The sequence below is a fragment of the Melanaphis sacchari genome, unplaced genomic scaffold (genome assembly GCF_002803265.2).
Source record: "Melanaphis sacchari strain LSU unplaced genomic scaffold, SCAv2.0 Contig271_pilon_pilon, whole genome shotgun sequence".
Classification (NCBI taxonomy): domain Eukaryota; kingdom Metazoa; phylum Arthropoda; class Insecta; order Hemiptera; family Aphididae; genus Melanaphis; species Melanaphis sacchari.
In genome coordinates this window covers 1-20,926 of record NW_020271144.1, presented here as the reverse complement: position 1 = coordinate 20,926, position 20,926 = coordinate 1, and the positions used below count along the sequence as shown (strand labels likewise).

Genomic DNA, 20,926 nt, shown 5'->3' with positions numbered 1-20,926 from the left:
TAGTATTAAATGATATTGATATTGTATATCATAATCAGATCAAATAACTGTAATTCATTATCTTGTTATTCTCATCTTTCATGTTACCTTAGTCAACAAGTTTTAACTCAATTAACTTTTTCACAAATATTAATACAAAAACTCAAATTAAATTATTCAAAAGATTATTTTTTTTAATAATTATATCAACAAAATAAATGTTACTTGTTCTAATCATCAGTTCCATTGTAATACATTATACTTATTAAGAAAAACATGATTAGAATTGTCATTTAATACAATAGTTAGATCTGTGATATCAATTTTGTGTCAAGGTTCTTAATTAGACAAGGAGTTAGATCATCGTTTTATCTCAACAAAAATAAAGATTAAATAATAATAATAATAAAAAAAAACAGTGAACTTTACAAAAATTAAAAAAAAAAAAGAAAGTTAATAAAGTATAGGACATAATAATATTAATTCCCTCAATAATTTGAAACTACAACTTTTAAGTATTTGGTAATTTTTTTTGATGGTTCACTAAGATGATATAAATTTGATTTTATTGTATGAACATTTTGAAGTATGTGTTAATATCTGATATTTTGTGTTCTTGATGGTGAATTTTTCTTATTGGATGGTAAGCCTAAATTTTAATGATGTCCTGATGATGATGAACCAATATTTGTATTAGTTCTAAGGCGATGAGTGTTTGAGTTGGCAACAGATGTAGGTTGAATACGATTGACACGTTGACTAATTACAGATACTGGAGAAGTGGGTTGTAAACGATTAACACGTTGGCTAATTATAGATACTGGAGAAGAGGGTTGAAAACGATTAACACGTGGACTAAATACAGATGTTGAAGAAGTAGACTGTAAACGATTAATATGTGTCGAAGATGTTGGCTGAAGGCGATTAGAACGTGGGCTAGCAACAGGTGCTACGGATGATTGAGGAAAAGGTAATAATTGAACTGTATTAGGATGAGGCGTATTAGGACTAACTATTGGTTGTCTTGAATTCTCTCTGGATACAGGTGTTTGAGGGCAAGGTATTAAACGAACCATATTTGGATGTGACATTGTTAAAAAAGTGTCGTTTTGGCTAATAAATGTATCAATTTCAATTGACTGATTAATATTTGAATTAATTAGTTCATCGATTGTAAAGTCAGCAATAGTTTCTTTTTGAACATCTGAAATTAAATATATTTTAATGATAAAATATTTAAAAGAAAAATAATATTTATTTTATACCTGTATGAGCATTCATTATTGATTCTCGCCGTACTTTTGTATAACCGCCAAATAAGTAACAGAGGTTTGTGATAAAATTATCTACTGCTATAGAAGTTGAAGTAAATTCAATTGTTGTACGGCAAACTGGACATGATTTATTAATTTTCAACCATTTTTTTATGCATGTTTCACAAAATGTATGATTGCAATTTGCAGAAGTTGCCTATAAAATAATTTAAATTATATTTTATTTGTTAACCAAGTGTAAGTCAGTGCACTATTTGTTTTCTCTCTGACACATAAAGAAAATTGGCATTAAGCAGAACCAACTATATACTGTTCTTTTTAATATTAAAGTGAATCTATTTATTGTAAAACTTAAAATTAAGAATATTGTGTTCTTAATATGGCTTTTTAAAGTATTTAAAAAAGCAAAATAAAAGCATTTTTAAATTGAAAATTTTCAAACATTTTAAAGAAATTGAAATATTGTAAAAATTCCACTTTAAAAGCAAAGATAATATTCTTAATTTTAAGTCACTTTAGTGAAATATTAGGAATAATATAAGATTTTGCTAAATACAATTTTTCTGTGTTGTGTTAAGGTCAAAGAGAGAATACAAATTGTGTGCTGACATTCTCTTAAAATTATTTTTTCCTTTTAAATTTAAAAACATTGATAAGTATTAAGTATTTGATATACAAAAAAATATTATATACTACAGTTAGGTATTTTATAATGATAATTAAATAATAAACAGTCAAAATTGTATACTTCTACAATTTAAAATTACTTTAAAAAGCCATTCATTACAAATTGGACATTGAAGATCACTATCCATCGTCTTAATAATATCATTCTTTGGTAATAAATCTTGGCTTTCATTTTGTTGTTTTAAAGTCGGCTGAAAAATTAATTATCTCAATAAATTAAAATAATTCAATATTAATTTATCTATTACATACATCACTTGGTTTATTTGCACTTTCTTCATTTGATGATGAATCAGGGTGATATTGAGCAAGTAATGAGACAAATCTCATAAAATTGTCCATCAAATTTATTAAAAGATCATTATCAATAATATTAGATATTGATAGAAGTGTTTTTCGTCCATTTGCTATTAATTCAGCACACCATTTAGCATGAATATTTTCATACTCTTCGAGTATTTTAAAACTATTCAAAATCTTTTGTGACATACTATCTAAGAAAAATTAAATGTTAGTTTAATAAATTAATGTTAACTATACTGAGTTATTCTTTTAATAAACACTCGTTATTTAAAAATATATTTTTTTAAGGTTTTTACTTTTTTGAATGACATTATACCAACATTTTTAAATTCATAATTTGAAGTAATGTAATTTTTAGAATATTTTGATAAACAAAAATCTAAATTCTGACAAGTTAATGAGTTATAAATTTTAACTAATTAAAGTTTAGGTTAGTGGAATGGAATGGTACAGGAATATCCTATAAAATAATAGTCTACTATATTGCTTATTTAAACTTTAAAAAGTTATACCTCTTAAACTATTCGCCTGAATTTAGATTTTTATGTAATAAAATACTCTGCTTAAGAATATGAATAAAAAATGTGTGTTATCATTAAAATAAGTAAAAACTTAAATAATTATAACAATAAAAAATATTAAAATCAGGATTTTAAGAAATTTGTTATAAAATTAAAAATAAGAGTGATCATACTTAGTGAATCATCCTGTATATACATGGTACATGTTAACTTAATAAATTATTGTAATTACTGTAGTTGTAATATAAAAGTAATATTGACTTATTAAAGTTTACAATTATTAATCAATATGAGTACCTATTATAATTATTTTAAGTTAAAAATGTTCATAACCTGCTTAAAAGTTAAAATATTATAAAAACAAACTCATAAAAATAGAAAATGTACTAACATTTAATTTTGATAACAAACTAACAATAAAGGAAGGTAATAACACAAAATTGGTTATCTTTAATACAAATTTGCTAAGTTGTATGTTTATAAGACAAATATGCAAGAGTAGTTATTACCTCTTAATAGATAATTATACATTATTTAGTTCCATTTTAATTACCTGTTAGATAATAATTTATAAGTTTTAGTAAAAACGCAATGAGTCTGGTGTCTTCTTGGGTTTTTAACTGTCTAAAAACTGTTCGATGATAATTATTACTTAATAATTAAAGAGATATAAATAATAAATACCGTATTTAAAGTATAGGTAGTAACTACTAACTAGTAAATCGTAAACGGTATAGTCTGCAATTTAATAATGTAATATTATTTAATTATTATTAAGAAGTATAAAATATAAAATATTACATTCAGCTGTGCCAGTGATTTAAAGTAAAAATTATTAGACATTCAACGTTAAATATCAATTATCAACTATGCAACTCAGCGCAAGAAATAAAAAAGTAAAAAAAAGAAACCAAAAACGGCAAAAAGAAAAGTAAAAATTTTAAGATAAGATGCATAGTCAATTTAAAATTATTGAATTAATAACGGTCAGTAACTCAAAAATCATAACCATAAAAAATATACAACCAATGGGAATATTCGATTTTTTTTCTATATTCTTATCAGTTTTATCATGAATCATAAGCAGATAACAACTTACCAGGTATAAATTAGATTACATATATACCGTGGTTAAACTACGGAATAGATTAAATCTAATCTATTTTGTGTTTAAAGTTAAGACTAGAGAGTGACAAATTACAAACCGACAAAATTATAATAAAATTTTAAATTACATTAAATTCAATACATTTATCTAGTTAAAATTTATGTAAAAAAAATTTGTTTTGTCATAAACTAAGTTACCGATATCAAAATTGTATACAACTAGTAAAATAATAATAGCAAAACTATACTCGGACTGTAAGGATTGACACCTGAATGTAATAAACATAATTGTTAATACATACTTAAGAGAGATTATTTAATACGAATATTCCTTTAAAGAAATTCATGAAAAATTTATATTATCATCAGAAGTTAAAATTTAAACGAATTTCAATAAAATATCGAAAATTTGTAATAAATCATAATATTTTTAATATTCATATTTTAATTTGAATATTTAAGACAAGGTTGGTTCTTTATAAGTTTTGTTTAGCCTATATAAAATAATACAGTTTTATTACAAGACACTTATAGTTGTCTTATTTATCTGTTGCCTGTCTTAGTGAATAAATTACAACATAATGTAAGAATATTTATAGTTTTCTAAATTATTCTATACAAACAAGTTTAAATAAATTTTAATGTTTCTAGTGTAATGAAAGGTGATGCTCAAAGATATTTATAAATAATACTGTGGAAGAAAATTTAACTATACTTAGTGACACAAGTAGATTTATGTAGTGGAATAGGTATTTAAAATCGGACAAAGTTTGTTATTCACCTTTAGGTGTCATGAGTTAAGTTTTCATTAACAGTGATATTAGCCAATAAATACTAGAGTTTACCTAAAGGTAAAAAAATTTAATTTATAATTGATAACTAATAACTATTAATTTATGAATGCATATAAATATATCCAATTGAGAAGAATACTTAAATCTTGCCTTTTATTGCATGAAAAGTTTTCTTATTTGTTGGATAATAATGACTTTAAGTGGCATTGCAATGCTATTGGATTATGTAAGGTATTTTCTTTATGGTTTACCTAGATAAAATAAATTATTTAAAAGTATATTATTTTAATTATATAAACTACTTTCTATTTTCTTACTTTAATAACAAAAAAATTTAATTTTGACTCCAGACGAAATTTAAGTTTCATCATACCATTTGGAATTGAAGTATCATAAAGACAATTGCTATTGTCCAAAACTTCTACATAAATGATTTCGCTGAAAAGTGAATATATAATAATATTTATTATTTTAGATTCTGAGCAAAGCAATAAATATATCGATTATACAATGTTTATTTTTCCATCACTTCTGGAGCAGTAAAATTCTTTTTAAACTAAGGGATGGTTTAGAAAATTGGATTTAGTTAGCAAAAAGTTTCCACTAATTTTAAAAATAACAAAAAAAAAATGATAAAAAAACAAACATTTATGTAAAATTAGTAATTTATAAAAACAATTTTTTTTTTTTATGATGAATTAAAAAATAAATAACCTTAGATACTTTAAACTTTTATGAAATGTTCATTTAACAAATTTCTATACATGACAAAACTTTTAAAATACTATGAATCTTTTTTTGGGCTATTTATTTATATTTTCAATTTTTTTTCTAAATAAGCATCAATAACAATATTATTTGATAAAAACTAACTAAAAAAATCAAAATACATAATTACAATATTTTTTTATTAGCCATTGAAGTTCAGACTACGTCAAAATTCATTAAATTCACAAAAATTTGCAAATTATTTATTGTTAAAAATGTTAATTTTCTATAGCTAAGGCTTTGAAATGTAAACAAATATATCATTTATATATAGGAATTTAGGCTAAAATTCTGTCTTCACTCAGAATTGTTTATTAAATGAAATGATTTATCATTGTATTCAAATTTAACACTTGCATTATAGTCATTTTTCAAATACAAGGTATACTCGATATTGTACAGCAGAGTAGTTAAATAATTTCCATCTTTTTTTATTTTTATTTTATGTATAAATTGTAAATAGTGTCAGTTTTATATTTATGTCTTTTTAAAATATTTAATTTATGATGTTTTAGTTTGTAGGTAAAACTTTTTAAAATATTTTTATATGACAGATTAGTAAAATTATAAAAGTAATATTACCTGTTAAAAAAAATGTATTTAGCAATTTTTTTATTTACACTTATGTTAAAAAATTTTCAAATATTATTTATAAAGAAAAAAAAACATAGCATTACCATTACTTAAATAATTCTAAATAATAAGTCATGATAAAACACTTACTTACCCATTCGCTCTATTAATTTTTATTCCTAATATTCTCAAATAAGGTATGCTAAAATTATATTCCGCATTCATAATATTCAATTCATGAGATAGTTTCTGGAGGGATTGATATACCATTACCAAGAATGGACGTTCTGCTAAATGTGTATATGGATCAGGCATGGAGTTAGTAGCTTCTTCAATTAATTGATGATATCCCTTTATTAAATCAGGCTGTTCAATGTGAGCACATGTTAATAAAAGATTGAGTCTATTATCTTGTTTGTGAGCATTGGGCACTTCATAAAAAATAAATAAATTAACAATATTAAATTGTAAATATAACACAAGTACTAGAATTATAATTTACTTCTTAATGTTGCAACAGGTATTTGAGAAAATGTAAATTGCATTAATTCTATTGGTTTATAATTCAACATCCACATCGATAAGCACATTCCTATTAATGCTTTGGACATCTTTTGACATTTCTCTTTAGAGTTAAATACCACATTTAAGAAATCAATAATTATTTTACATACATTAGGATTCTTTGGAGTTAAACCTAAGTAACTAGTTGAAAAAACATAATTAGAAACATCTTTAATTCGGTAATGTTGTAAGCGATCATTAATCTGAAAACAAAAATAATTCAAAAGATGAATAATAAAAAACAATGATGCTTAAATAAGTATAGTTTACCATAATATTCCCAATAGAATCAATCAAGTGCTGTAAAAAGTCTATATCACCACAATTTGCATCTGCAAAGTATGTAAGAAGATGAATGCTACTAGTCACATCTTCTAAAACTTTGTTATTTTTATTATTATTAAAGGCATTAATTAGTTGGGTTAATAGTACAGGGTCATGGTACTTTGCTCTTTTTAGTGGTTTAATTAAGGATACAAAATTCAAAGGGTTTTGTATAAGATTATCTAAGTTTTTTTCAACCCTGTAGGCAAATATTCTCAGCATTTTGTCATAAACTTTTGCACTACTTTTGTATGTTGCCACACCTATAACACTTAATTCTTCATCAGTTAATTTTTTTAAATAACTGATTTCATTCATTAATTTTTGTAATCCAAATTCGACCACACGTTTTGATTTATTTTTGTAAATACTAACATAATAAATCAACTGTATAGTTTGCGAAGTAGTTAAATCAGGTCTTCGAAACCATAATTCATCCATTAATTCAATGCATTTTTTTAATGATCTTGATTTTTTGTGAAACTGGTTTTTTTCAGATAAACAGGCATCCATTAAAGCAAGTATCTGATTGATTGACATATCATTCACTCGATTTTCTAGTTCTTTATCAATTTCATAGTGGGAAACATTTTTGGATGAAAAATATTTCAGAAGTAATTCGTCAGTAGAAATAGTGTTAAAATTAATAGGGTTATTAAGAGATATGTTTTCTTCAGTTATAGATTTTTTTAAAACAAACTTATTATATTGTGGTTGATTTCTGAAATAATCTAATGTCCATTTATGAAATGTTGAATGGTTTTTAACTTGAATCAATGTTTTAAAATAACAATTTATACTAACTGAACTTAATGACTTCATAAAAACCTTGGTGAAGAGATATTTTCTTGAACACATTTTTGATTGACTTCCTAATAAAACCAAGTAGATAGGTACCTAGAAGATATTATTGAGTGTAGATTTTGAAACTTATTATCTATAAAAAATAGTAAGTTAAGTCAGGTAGTTCTTTATGACGGACATGATAACTAAAGTCTTAACTTATTTGTGCCTACGTTTTATAAAATCTTGTAATTACACGGAAAAAATATAAAATGATCAAAATTTGAGTAAAATCACAGAATATAAGATAAATGATAATGTGCTAAAAGTTACTATAAAGAAAAAAACTTATATACATATATAACATTGTTATATATATATCTATTATGATTTATATAATCAGTTATTCTGTGGTTATATCACTTTAAAGCAATAAGATAAGAAAATTATAATCAGTTATGAATGAAATATTACTCTTTCCACTAAATATTGTTCCAGATGTTGACAATTGTATTGAGTAGTTGTAGGTAGTAACTTGTTTTAGTGCCCAGTAAGTACTTTAATAAAAGTTTTCGTAAGAAAAATTGCATATTTTAAACATTAGTTTCTTTGTTTCACGAAAGAATGTTTGGACTCAATTTTAGTTATTACTGCGATTGTTGAAGTGTTTATTGTGATTATGGAAATCAATTGGTATTCAATCTTTGTTTAATAATATTATTTCATTGATAGGTAATTGTATTTAAACATATTATTGATTAAAATAGTGTAAAATTTGTTACCAATATTTACATCGTTTTAATAAACAATTTCAGAAGTACGTTATTAATCGTATCAGTTAAAATGCCAGATTCATGGGGAAGTTTCATGAACAAACCAGCTAGAGGTTGGTTACATCCAGACAATGTTATTACGAGAAGTAGTGTTTGTTATGAAGTTCGAGTAATTATTGACTTTATTAATTTAACATTTTCATGCAACTGTATGATCGTTTATTAATTGGAAGTATTATTAAAATATTGTCTTTTAAATTTTTAGTATATTGGTTGTTTGGAAGTACTGACATCTATGAAAAGTTTGGATTTCGATACACGATTTTTAGTAGCCAAGTAAGTTAGAATATTATTTAAATTTTAAAATAATTAATTTTTAATGGTAATTATTTTTTTTTTTTTAGGGAATGTATAAATAAAGTTTGTGAAGCAGCTGGACTTAAAACTGCCGACAAAAAACGAAAAGTAAATTAAATTATTTTATTTCTTAGTATATGAAAGTGATTAATGAAAAAAAGGGTTTAATTTAATTTATAATACTATCTTCAGTATTTTAAACATTTTATATTTTATAGGTGGATAAAAAAATTTTAAGACTTATTGGTGATCATTCAATTATGGATCATGCAGGATCAAATGTTACCTTGTCTATATCTAGCACGTGTTTGACATTAAAACTTAGGGATTCACATGCAGTAATTTCTACACATGATATGCCTAGGATATCATTTGCATCTGGAGGCGATGCTGTAAGAATAATTAAATTTTAAATAATCTTCTATGTATTAAATATTCTTCTTTTGATATGGTTTATTTTAGGACACAATAGACTTTGTTGCATTTGTAGCAAAAGACATAAAAGACTGGCGTGCATGTTATGTGTTGGAATGTGGAGAAGGCGAGTTAGCACAAGATGTTATTACAACTATTGGCCAAGCCTTTGATTTACGTTTTAAACAATTTTTAACAAAACCTGCACCAGTTCTAAGCTCAAGCACACGTGATGAGCGAGAATATTATAATGATTTACCAGGAAAATCTCCTCCAGAAACTGGTCCACCACCTGTACCACCTCTTCCTTCATATCATGATCATCGTAGTAGAGGTTAATACATTAAATAAATTAATAATTATTTTCTTAAAGTAACTAATAACACTGAATAAATTATAATTTTAGAAAGACTAGTCTCGAATAACCTAATAGATCTGAATTGTGAAGCACCTCCACCACCTGTACCACATCCTGCTCATAACTATGTTAATGATTTTGTAGTTGGAAATAAAAACCACAACTCACAACCTCGTGATGTATTTGATATGCGTACGTTATATTATAATTATAATCTTTTAAAAGCAAATAATATGTATAAGATAATCAATGTACCATTTTATATTTGTATGTATTTGAATAAAATATTTTAGAACCTTTTGTGGATCATGAACCTCTTCCAGTAATGGCACCAAAATTACAAGATGAGATTTGGTTTCATGGTAGCATTACTAGACAGCATGCTGAAGCATTACTAAAACATGTAAGTAGGATATAATATATAATATACTCAAAAATAAATCTGATTTTATTATAGATATTTCTCAATTATCAGCAACCTTTTTTTTGTTTATTAATACTAAAATATTCTTTTATTAAGTTTAAAATTTTTTATGCTAGTACCATTCCATGTTTTATAAACAATTTTTTTTTACTTTGATATCTCTGGAAGTTATGTGCTATTTTAAGTAAATAAAATAATTAAATCAATTTATTGATATAAAATTTATCATCAAGAAATACTCCTTCAAGAAATCCCCGGGATATTACAGCCGACATAGTAAGATACTTACCTAAAAAAGTTATTGTTCACCAATCTCATGTTTTAATTCAGTTTTAAAACTATCATATTTCCCAATTCTGTTGAAAATATCTACCATCATTCTAGTCCTCAAACCTAATAAACTTCCTGATTTGATACCCTTCTTTTGTTCTATAAGTTTACTTTTATTTTTTTTCAAAAATTCTGGAAAATTCTACTCAATTTCATTCTTCTTAATTCTCAATTAAGATTTTGTACTGCACATTAAATTATACAACTATTTCATAGAGTTATTAATTCTACATCTTACTAAAAAAAAAAACTATACTATACAGGTGTATTTCTTGATATTTCTATGATCTTTGGCAGGGTTTGGTATGAAGGTTTCATTTACAAATTAAAAAAGTTTCTTCAATCCACCTACTTCCTTATTATAAAATCCTACCTCTGATAATCATTTCAAAATTTATTTCGATGATGCATTTTCTCCATTAGCCAACATATCTGCTGATGTCTCTTAAGGTGGTATTTTTTTCCCTATCCTTTGCAATATTTATGTTTTTAATCAACCAACTGCATCCAACATACTGGTCACCAATTATGAGAATAACAAGACCGTATTTTTATCTATTCACTCAAACCTTACTTTTAGCCTTATAAAATCTCCAATTTCAACTCATTCTTATTGAAAATTGGTTCTCCAACAGGATGTTTAAAATAAACTAATCTAAATCTATCCAGTATCCATAGGTACTATATTCTCTCTCAGACTCGCCCCTTGCCCGGACGTCTAACTTTTTAATTCCAAGTGCTCTGAGTATTAGATATCTTAGCCTTACTCTTGATAAAAGACTCACTTGAGCCTAGCATATTAAATCCAAAAGATTAATTTTAAATTAACAAGTACACCTTTTAAAAAGTTACATCAATAATAATAAATATATACAGATTAATACTAAACAGTTCATCTATAAATCACTATTAAATCCTATTTGGGAAAATAGCCTGTAGCTCTGGGGTTATGTGAAAAAGTTCATTATAAATAAAATACAAAATTTTCAAAACATTACATTACACAAATTATTAAATGCCCCACCCTCTATCTCTAACCATACTATCCATTAAAAATTCTGTTAGTGTACAAATAAGCAAATCTTGTTACTTCCATAATTCTTGACAACCTTCCAAAACGGCTAAAACAAAAATGGTATCGTGACCTACTTGTCAACTAATTAAAAATAAAAGTAATAACAATCAAATGAAAATTTACTAATAAGTGGCTGTTTTCCTCAAACTTAAAACATTTTGTGTATAATTTATTGTGAACTATAGTTGGTCTAATAATTTATATGCAGAAATTTCTGTATCACATTTACTTATTCTGCCTTGGAGGTATAGAATTTAAATCTCATTTAAAAGTAAAAAAAAAAATCAGTACAATTATATATTGATTTGTAATTTTCAAAAAAAAAAAAAAAACACTTGATTTTATTATGTAAAATTTATAAATTTTATTTGATCTGTATTCTTTAATAATATTGTTAAAGAAAGAACAATTAAGTAAAATATTTACACAAACATATATTATAACTATTACATTTTTAACAAAGACAAAAATAACAGATAAATGATATACTCAAGCATTTTTATTTAGCATATTAATCTGTCATATTTTAAATGCTCTTTAAGTTTTTTAATTCTTAATTAATAAAAATAATAAAGATGATTTTTTAATTTTTATTAATTATTATATCCTAGCATAACGAGAAACATATACCTATCAGACATTGTATCTATTGTATCATAATTTATTAATATAAACTGAAAATTAATGCTGAAATAAAATAAAAATGTATATAGTTGCAAATAGTTTATCAAGAGATAAATTATTTCAAATAAATGCATGACAAATATTTATTGAAAAAATGTATAAACTGTGTTTGTTTATATAGGATGGTGATTTTCTAGTAAGAGAATCACAAGGATCTCCTGGACAATATGTATTAACTGGTCTTCAAGGAGATGTTAAGAAACACTTACTTTTAATTGATCCAGAAGGCGCAGTTAGAACTAAAGATCGTATGTTTGAAAGTGTCAGTCATTTGGTAAACTACCATAGTGAAAACAAATTGCCCATTATGTCAGCTGAAAGTGCTCTCATTTTAAGATATCCAGTACCACGAACTAGATTTTAATAGCTTTATTTAATTTAATCCATTCCAATTACCAAACAAACATTAATATGAATATTTGAATGTTTAAATACTAATATATAAATATATTTATTTATACATTGAATAGTATAATGATGTTGACAATAGCATTCATACTCATTGATTTGTATGCATCAACCAGTGGAGTTTTTCAGTTTTTATTTACCTATTTAAATTATTAATTATTAAATGTCATAAAGTTAAATTTTATGATAATGTAATGTTTACCAATTCACATACCTACCTTTCTTAACATAAATACTGTATATTATGTTAAGATGTGTTGACGTTTTAAAAATGTGTATGATATGTCAATAGTATTATAAACTTAGATTTTTTTACAAACCACTGGTATGATGAATATATTTATTATTTTAACTTATAATTATACCTTAATACTCGTATTAATTTTTCTTCAATTGAACATATTTGTATGCATACAAATTCATAATTCATATAATTTTTAAGGAGTAATGACTCAGGAATGGTATTTATACATACATATAAGCCTAATAGATCATTGTTAATACATTAGTCATACATTAGAATATTATTTTTGAAGATAGTGAGTTTAATCTTTTCTGTGGATATCAGTATATATTTAATACATTTATATGATTTATTCATTTAAATTGAATTAAGAAAAACTAAATATTTTATTTTGTTACCAATTAGTTATAATTTTATAGATGTAACTCATTTTTTTTTTTTTTTGTATTTTAATACCTATCTATCAGAGTAAAATAAATCAATTACAAAAGTTTGACTTTTTCATTTTTATAGACAGTTCAATAAACAAGAATAAAAATACTCAGTTTGATTAAAATTACTCCTAATTAGTTGTAGGTATGAACTGCCAAGTAAATATAGAAATCAACTAGGTTTGCAAATTTAACCCTACTTTTTTGTATCATTTGACAAAGTGTGATAAATTTGTAACAATGTAGATGTAAAATATATTTATTGAAATAAGGCTAATTAAAATTTATGTTTAAAATTTGTTCAACCACAGTTAAAAGAACAATTTAATGATTTATATTGAATAGTAAATATCTAAATTGAATATTAAAGAAAATGATGATTTTTAATACAAACGCGAGCTATCTATATTTATATAAACTTATTCATTATCATTATTAATTTATTATATTATATTCATCATAATATTTTTGTGTTATTATATTATCATTTTGTGATTAACACATAAAAATTAATTAAAGTATGTACATTATTATACATGAAATATACAGGACAAATTCAATGAATAATACAATATATATATTATTTTTGTTGTAAATATTAATATAATTTATACTCAAAATTATATAAAGTACCAATATTTTGTTTAATTAATCAACAATTATTCCTGTTATAATTTATCATTTGTTTTTTTTTTTTTTTATATAGTTATAGTTTTCCTAGTGTCATAATTTCTACAACACATTTTGTTATATTATATTAAGTTTTATTTTGTAACTTTTCTTTAACTTATACAGCTTTAATATACCTATATTTTATCCATGCTACTTATTTTTAATTATTATTAAATGTCTTATAATTTTTTAATGTTGACCACTAATTATAAGGTATTTATATCAAATTTTAGAACCATCTTAATACCTATCTGTCAATGTTGTTGAGTGATATTAATACATTTTTATCCAAACACGAATGCTACGAGTGTAACAATTTGCATTTTTAAGAATATGTTAAAAAATAATATCCATATTTTGCAAATATTGATTTGAAAACAGAATTAAAATAAATACGGGTTTAACCTATTATCATGGCTTTTTGTAATTTAAAAGCATGAAAACAATTAAGTTCAAATTTAACTCGACCTCCATAACATCTGCCATGTGCCGATATTTTTATAAAATAAATATTAATTTATGATTTGTAAATAAAACTATGAAGCAATTTTTTTATTTTATTATTATTTAAAAATAAAAATAAAAGTCACTGAACTTAAGCCCAGCGACTAGAGCCATTAGCTGTTGTAAGGATAATGAACTGTGGGTAGAGGTAAGGTTGGTACAGGTAGGTTGTTTTTAAGATTGTTATGGTTGTTACGGTTGATAGCAAACACATGTATGTGTGGCAAGGTTTTTAACCACTACGAACCCGGGTGGTCACCCATCCTGGAACTAGTAACTGTGGCTGTTACTTACTCCCAGTTGAATTCCGTGACTGGCAGCAGCCAACGTGCCACACCAAGCCACAAGTAGTTTAATTGTTTAACCATAGAATGATCAAAATACCCTGTAACTGGTTGTGTCATGGAACAGTACTTATAAATAATTCAAGAGAAGTATTTGAGTTTTGCAGTTATTATGATTAGTGATCACTAAAGCTTGAAAGTTGTAGAAGAGACGTATATGTCAGTTTGTAGCAAACCAAGCCAGAAATTTGAAATATGTTTGAAAATTTAAAATTCATATTTTGTCAATTTTTGAAAAAATATGCAAATTTTATTGATTTTCAAACGTATGTTAAATAGAAGTATAATAGGTTCTTAATATTATTTTATGTAAGTATTTATTGTCATCGATGTAGTTGAATATTAATTAGACGAAAACACTGTGATACGTATTAAATCTATATTTTATTAATATGCTGAAATATTATCTAACTGACAATAAGTTATTGATTTAACTTGGTAAACAGAAAATTGCAAATGTAAATTTTTTATGCAATTTTGAAATATCAAACATATATGTATAGTTAAATAGTTTATCTAAACCAAAAATAAAAAAATGAAATAGTTGTTAAACATGTAATATATATGTATATATTATATTTATGAATACTAAAGTTCTTGTAAGAATGCATTGTTTGGAATACTTAAAACAATAACTATGAGTGAAATTTAAAGGTAGAATCACATTAATTGAAATTAAATTATAGTATATATTATTGTTTTATACATATATTTTTTTAAATTTAACTAATTATTAACAAAATTAAAAAATATTTGTGAAATTGAAGTAAAAAAACTGGATAGGGTGTTCAGGGACACTTCATCAATTTGAATTTTTGTTAGATATACGTTTATTTATTTTTTTTTTTGGACGTATTTGTAATTATTCAGTTCATGTGATTAAAAAGTAATATAATAAATTGTTTATTATATTGGAATGAAATTTTTTGAGTGAATGGAAGCAGGTGAGAGAGAGAGAATTTTAAGTTAATAGTACGTTAATTGATTGATAGGATTGAAGTTAATAGATGTTATATTTTCATCTTTTTAATTGAGATAAATTTCTTGATAATTAATCGAGTTAAAAATTATAAGTAAATTATATTAGTAATATTATAACTTATAATATAAGGATTATTTTATTATTGAATACATTATTGAGAGACTGACTTTGGGATATTATGCAGTAACCACTTAAGTGTGTTGATTTATTTGTATTCTCTCTGCTTGAATCAGATTTATAGTTAACTTAAATGAGTTTTAATATTATTAATAGAGCAATGTTAATACATAGGCTAGAAGAACTTATATAGGCAATATCTGAAGCAGTTATATTGGTGAGATTAGAATGGGATATATCAATAATATAAAGATTGTAGGGTTGTAAGGTTGTTCAGAACTCTTAAAATGTAAATAATAATATACAACTTCAGCCCTTTGATTAATATTGATGTATATTTTCATTATTTGTGGGTTTTGATATTTTGGATATATATTTATTGTGCTTTGATGCATAAAAATAAAAAATATGTGTCATAGTTTGTGAATTTAAATCCTTCTTCTTAGTCATAAAATAAATTTGGTATAATTGTTTTAAATAAATTAAAAATGTATTATTTAATTTCATAAAAAAAATTTTCTCTATGAACAAATTACAGTTAAATATAATTAATTCATCAAAGAGATAATAAAACATAGACCAAAAACAATGTCCTAATAATTAAAAGTTAAACATTTTAAATTATACAATATTATAAATATATAAAATACATTTGATATGATTAAAAAATATAAATTACTTAAGACTAGTAAAATTACACTACTTTGGAAAATTTAAATATAGTTTACAAGTATTTCCAATTTATTCGAAGGCAATGAATCATGAAAGAGTTTCTCCTTTAGTGACCTAAAAGATAAAATATTTTTTTAATAACTTAATTATACATTAATATAAATATAAAATTATTTACCCTTGCTTCTAAATATTCAATTCTTCTTTCTAGTGTGGTTAATTTTTCATTTAAAATAGCTAATCTGGATCGACACGACATATCTATATATATATAAAAAAAAAAAATCAATGAATATATATTCTACAAAAATAATTTTTTGGTAACATTTATTTATGATTAATTTACAAACATATTACACATGGAATAAGCATCTTGATACTTAAAATTATAAAATTACTAATAAACTTATCAGATCCCGATCAACATTAAATATTATATTTAGTATAGTTATTGTTATATTTAAAAATAAGATGTTTAATTTTGAAATTAATTATACATTATTTATTTCATGCACAAATTAATTTTTTAATATCTAGGTTTTTCGTTTTAATCTATCCTTTAGATCAATTTTAGTTGAAGGTCCAGGTTTATCTCTTGCTGCTAACTCTTCATCAATTAATAGTTCAAAATTTCCCATTGCCTCTCGAGATGGACATTTATTCCAACGTACATCAGGAATTCCACTAGGTGGTAAGACTACACTTAACATATTGTCAATCAATTTATACTTCAGTATACGGTCATTTGCTGTAGTAGAAGTTAGTGAAGGAGATGCATTTACTTCAATTAGCCAGGGTTTTAAATTATCATCAATTATAATATCATATCCATAACATTCAAAACAATGTCTATCATTAGCCATTATATAACTCACTGACTTTAAAGAATGAACAATCAACCAAACAATATTATCAAAAAGTGCTTCAGTTACAGTTTTTCCTCTAGTGCTTTCCAGAAATAGTCTCAAATTTTGAATGCTTAATTTACCGCCATGTATACTGTTATATTCATCAGCTTGTTTTTGTAAGGAGACATTAGTCAAATGGATTAATAAGTTTTCTATATCAGCAACACTTGTATTGTATTTGACAGTACAAAATCGACAAAAGCCCGATTTAAACAAGTATGCTTTTAGTGGACGAAAAGACGTGACCAAAACATATAAACGAAGATCAAACTTTTTACCATCGATAAGTAGTGGATTATCAATGTATTTAGATATAACATATGATTCTTTTATGGTAGATGTATTGAAATTATTATTTTTGCCTTCTCTAGACCATTTCTTCAATTTTGATAATTTATTAATGAGGAATATTCCTGTTCCTTGAGATTTTCCGACTGGTTTCATAATCCATGTACTTGGGCCAACTTTACGGTATTCTTCTACAAACAAATTATAATCTGCTGGTAGCACAAATGTAACTGGAATAAAATCTAAGTATAAGTATTTTCCATCCAAACGCTTGGCTAATGGACTTCCCTCTCTTTCGAGCTCACGTCTATAACGTTTAATATTTTTAATCAACATATCTTTACGACTGAGTTCATAATGATTAGGGAAATGATTGATCATTTGGTTGTCATGCATTCTATAGCCACTATCAATACTAAATAAACTACGACATGTTTGTATACCAGCCCAATAAAAATTCCAATCATCATCAGGGCCAACATGTATCCAGCCTCTTTTCTCAAAATTACTTAATACAACTGACCTGTCGACATCTGTACAATATGTTATTTTCATTATGATGATAAAAAACTAGTGTTGAGGAAAAGGTTTAATTAAAAACTAGAAGATTACAGGTTAAAAACTTATAAAAGTAGATAGATCATAGATCAAACATTATGTTATAAATAGATGTGTCCATGGTAACAAAAACTCTACTTAAATACTTTAGCTCTTATTCAAGTATGATTAAATTATAGAATAAAGAGTGATATGTTAAGATGGATACAGAACACTGTTTATCAAAATAATATTACGTGCTTACCAAATGAATTGAGAAAATCTGTAATTTTTTTTATGCTGCCAGTGATCACCTCAATGTATTCACGGTTTGCCCAGTCTTGTTGTATTTGTTTTTGAACGCCTTCTTTAGGTCCTCCCATGGCTACGGGATATAAGTGAACGACAAAATGTATTGAATAAACAGCAGTCGCCGACTGACGAGTAACAACTGTTTAGTGAATAGTGTTTAATAATACCTATTTATTCGCCGACTGTGGAGTCGTGGAAAGTGAATCGAGAAAATAGAACAACTTACTGATGTTAGTGATTATATTATTTATATTATCATAGTTATTGTAGTGGATAGTAAAGTCGGTCGAACGAATATCTCGAATAAGGATAACGCCGAACAGATCCGCAATTACGGTACAATATAGTACTTGACACTTGCGCCTTGTACGTGTTAGGCTTTAGGCTAATCTAGTAATCTGTAATCTAATGTTTCGGTAGTGGACAATGTTAGCCAGTGGGCCCTGGTGGTGAATGGGCGGGTTTAAACTTTAAGCCGTGTGCGTAGTGCATTGATAAAGGACATTTTCTTTATCTATAGTGCGGTGTGCAATATGAAAAAAAATACTACGTCCTTGTTTATCACATTATCATTTATCAACGACTGAGGCCATATAGAATTATATATAGTGTGGTGTAAATCAGTTAATCTCACAATATAGTTATAGTATCTGTTTAGTCGTGGTGTAAATAATGAGTTTATGACCAAATCACCAAATATAATATTTTTTTAAATCTATTTTGTCATCATATAAATAATGTAAATCACGAACTAAGATAATATCCATCTTAGTGATTTAATGGTGTAAATAAAGGATAAATAGATATTTATTTCATCAGTCATATTTCAAATAAAATTTATTCCAATAAAACGTCATCATTCAATAGGTTTTTCTATCAATCACTTTTCCTACAAAACATTTGGACGAAACATTTTCGGTACAAATGTTTGGTGGAATTTTAGAATTAATTCTGACTTAAATAATAATGCTCTACAGATCAACGCCCGATGAGTTATCACCGAATATTTGAGTCATTGTCGTCGGCGGGGGAGAAAAATACGTTATCGGCGCAATATTATCTATTGTGTTTTGGTGTTATCACTCTACGAAACTTCGTCGCCACTCACCAGTCGCCAGTGTGACACGAACGGCAATCAAGTATGATCGCAAACGTTCTTCACGGATTTTGTTCGATTACCACCATCCGTACCGTCGAAATTACCGATTTCCATTACACAGTGGCGAGTACGATAATATCGTAAATTGCATTTATATCGTTAATAATTTAATATCATATAAATAAATATCACGAATTAAAAGAAAGACATAATATGACAACAAGTTGCCAGTTTCCATTGTTTCCAATGACCACATCGCGTAGTCACGTATCGAGCGGGGCTACAAAGTAGATTGTAGAAACTATTTATGCGGGCTTGCAATTCGTAATCGCAGTTGAATAAAAGTCGTCGTGATTTTTTTCAAATTTTACGTTTTCGGTTTTCTCCGAGGATACTACGTCCGTCCGGATAAGGAATACCAAACAATACAATAATTATTATAAACCTGAAAACGGATCGGCTACAATTATTACTACTGCTGCTGCGGTCTAACGGCTACCGGTGTTCATCGAACAGCGGATACCCATTGCACGACGATATTTTTTTTTATAATATATTTTATGATTATGACATTACGTTATCAATGACGAAGACTACGAAGTGCGAGTAACGAGTTACGACGGACGACGACGACGACGACGACTGCGACGCGCGCGCCGAGGAACGTACATAGCGGACAGTTGGACAGGCTGCGTGCGCCGTACAAAAGATGGCTGTGCTGTAAACAAAAAATAAATAAATAAATGTCACGCCCCTTTTAGAGAATAATAATAAAAAAAAAAAAAAAAGAAAAGAAAGAAGGAAAAAACCAAAACACCTTTTTTTCCGTCTTCGCTAATCGGTGAATATTACGGTCGGGGTGTGTTTCGCGTATTTTTCCGCGATATTATCGTTACCCGTTATTATCGTCGTCGCCTCCGCGGTCCAAGTCGACGCCGTCGTAAAGCCGAACGCCGTCGCCGCCGCCGTCGACCGGTGTTGCACCGCACGGGACCAGTGACCACCGACCATAACGCCGTACAAGAGCGCCCTTTGTTTTGCCGAGCCGTTGATTGACCAGACGACGACGACAACACCGAACGCCGATTTGAATTAAATAATGACTGAATACAAACTGGTCGTCGTCGGTGGTAAGTAACTGTTACACTGCCCACGGACGTAATAACGATTGTGCGTGAGCACTTCTACAGGCTATGGCCACAAACTCCGATAGAGTTTTGGTATCTCGTAAGGTCCGAGTGTTTGATCCTGTATTCGACATCCTCCAAAATTGTACGATTCGTTTGTGTCACTGGCTACTATCGGCCAGCGTTTTG

The 20,926-nt window shown here is 26.2% G+C and overlaps 5 protein-coding genes across 9 annotated transcripts; 1 reads left to right on the top strand and 4 right to left on the bottom strand.

Moving 5' to 3' along the window:
- Positions 1-502: 502 nt before the first annotated feature.
- Positions 503-3,551, bottom strand: LOC112595379 (postreplication repair E3 ubiquitin-protein ligase RAD18-like). Of its 4 annotated transcripts, none has more exons than XM_025340541.1 (6): positions 3,449-3,548; positions 3,318-3,395; positions 2,193-2,434; positions 2,021-2,131; positions 1,245-1,449; positions 503-1,183 (listed from the first exon to the last, which is right to left on the bottom strand). In XM_025340541.1, exons 3-6 carry the CDS (start codon positions 2,427-2,429, stop codon positions 636-638), a joined length of 1,101 nt encoding a protein of 366 aa, XP_025196326.1. In that variant the 5' UTR covers positions 2,430-2,434; positions 3,318-3,395; positions 3,449-3,548; the 3' UTR covers positions 503-635. The 4 variants fall into 4 exon arrangements, with proteins under 4 accessions (XP_025196326.1, XP_025196328.1, XP_025196325.1 ...); XM_025340543.1 differs by having other exon boundaries at positions 3,318-3,388; positions 3,449-3,545; XM_025340540.1 differs by having other exon boundaries at positions 3,318-3,551.
- Positions 3,552-4,498: 947 nt separating this feature from the next.
- On the bottom strand, positions 4,499-7,984 carry LOC112595370. The gene is made up of 5 exons (XM_025340530.1): positions 6,841-7,984; positions 6,509-6,773; positions 6,161-6,437; positions 4,983-5,103; positions 4,499-4,916 (listed from the first exon to the last, which is right to left on the bottom strand). Exons 1-5 carry the CDS (start codon positions 7,750-7,752, stop codon positions 4,839-4,841), a joined length of 1,653 nt encoding a protein of 550 aa, XP_025196315.1. The 5' UTR covers positions 7,753-7,984; the 3' UTR covers positions 4,499-4,838.
- A 147-nt stretch (positions 7,985-8,131) lies between these two features.
- On the top strand, positions 8,132-12,735 carry LOC112595369 (SHC-transforming protein 1). Its single transcript, XM_025340529.1, has 9 exons — positions 8,132-8,409; positions 8,493-8,619; positions 8,716-8,786; positions 8,855-8,915; positions 9,026-9,199; positions 9,270-9,555; positions 9,628-9,771; positions 9,873-9,982; positions 12,214-12,735. Exons 2-9 carry the CDS (start codon positions 8,521-8,523, stop codon positions 12,454-12,456), a joined length of 1,188 nt encoding a protein of 395 aa, XP_025196314.1. The 5' UTR covers positions 8,132-8,409; positions 8,493-8,520; the 3' UTR covers positions 12,457-12,735.
- Positions 12,736-16,427: 3,692 nt separating this feature from the next.
- Positions 16,428-19,270, bottom strand: LOC112595372 (protein BRICK1). Of its 2 annotated transcripts, XM_025340534.1 has the most exons (4): positions 18,738-19,270; positions 18,465-18,650; positions 16,645-16,727; positions 16,428-16,580 (listed from the first exon to the last, which is right to left on the bottom strand). In XM_025340534.1, the coding sequence occupies exons 2-4, from the start codon at positions 18,580-18,582 to the stop codon at positions 16,554-16,556; spliced, it is 228 nt and encodes a 75-aa protein (XP_025196319.1). In that variant the 5' UTR covers positions 18,583-18,650; positions 18,738-19,270; the 3' UTR covers positions 16,428-16,553. The 2 variants fall into 2 exon arrangements, with proteins under 2 accessions (XP_025196319.1, XP_025196318.1); XM_025340533.1 differs by having other exon boundaries at positions 16,429-16,580; positions 18,465-19,266.
- LOC112595371 (probable tubulin polyglutamylase TTLL1) lies at positions 16,970-18,447 on the bottom strand. The gene has a single exon (XM_025340532.1). The coding sequence runs from the start codon at positions 18,215-18,217 to the stop codon at positions 17,000-17,002; it is 1,218 nt and encodes a 405-aa protein (XP_025196317.1). The 5' UTR covers positions 18,218-18,447; the 3' UTR covers positions 16,970-16,999.
- Positions 19,271-20,926: the final 1,656 nt, after the last annotated feature.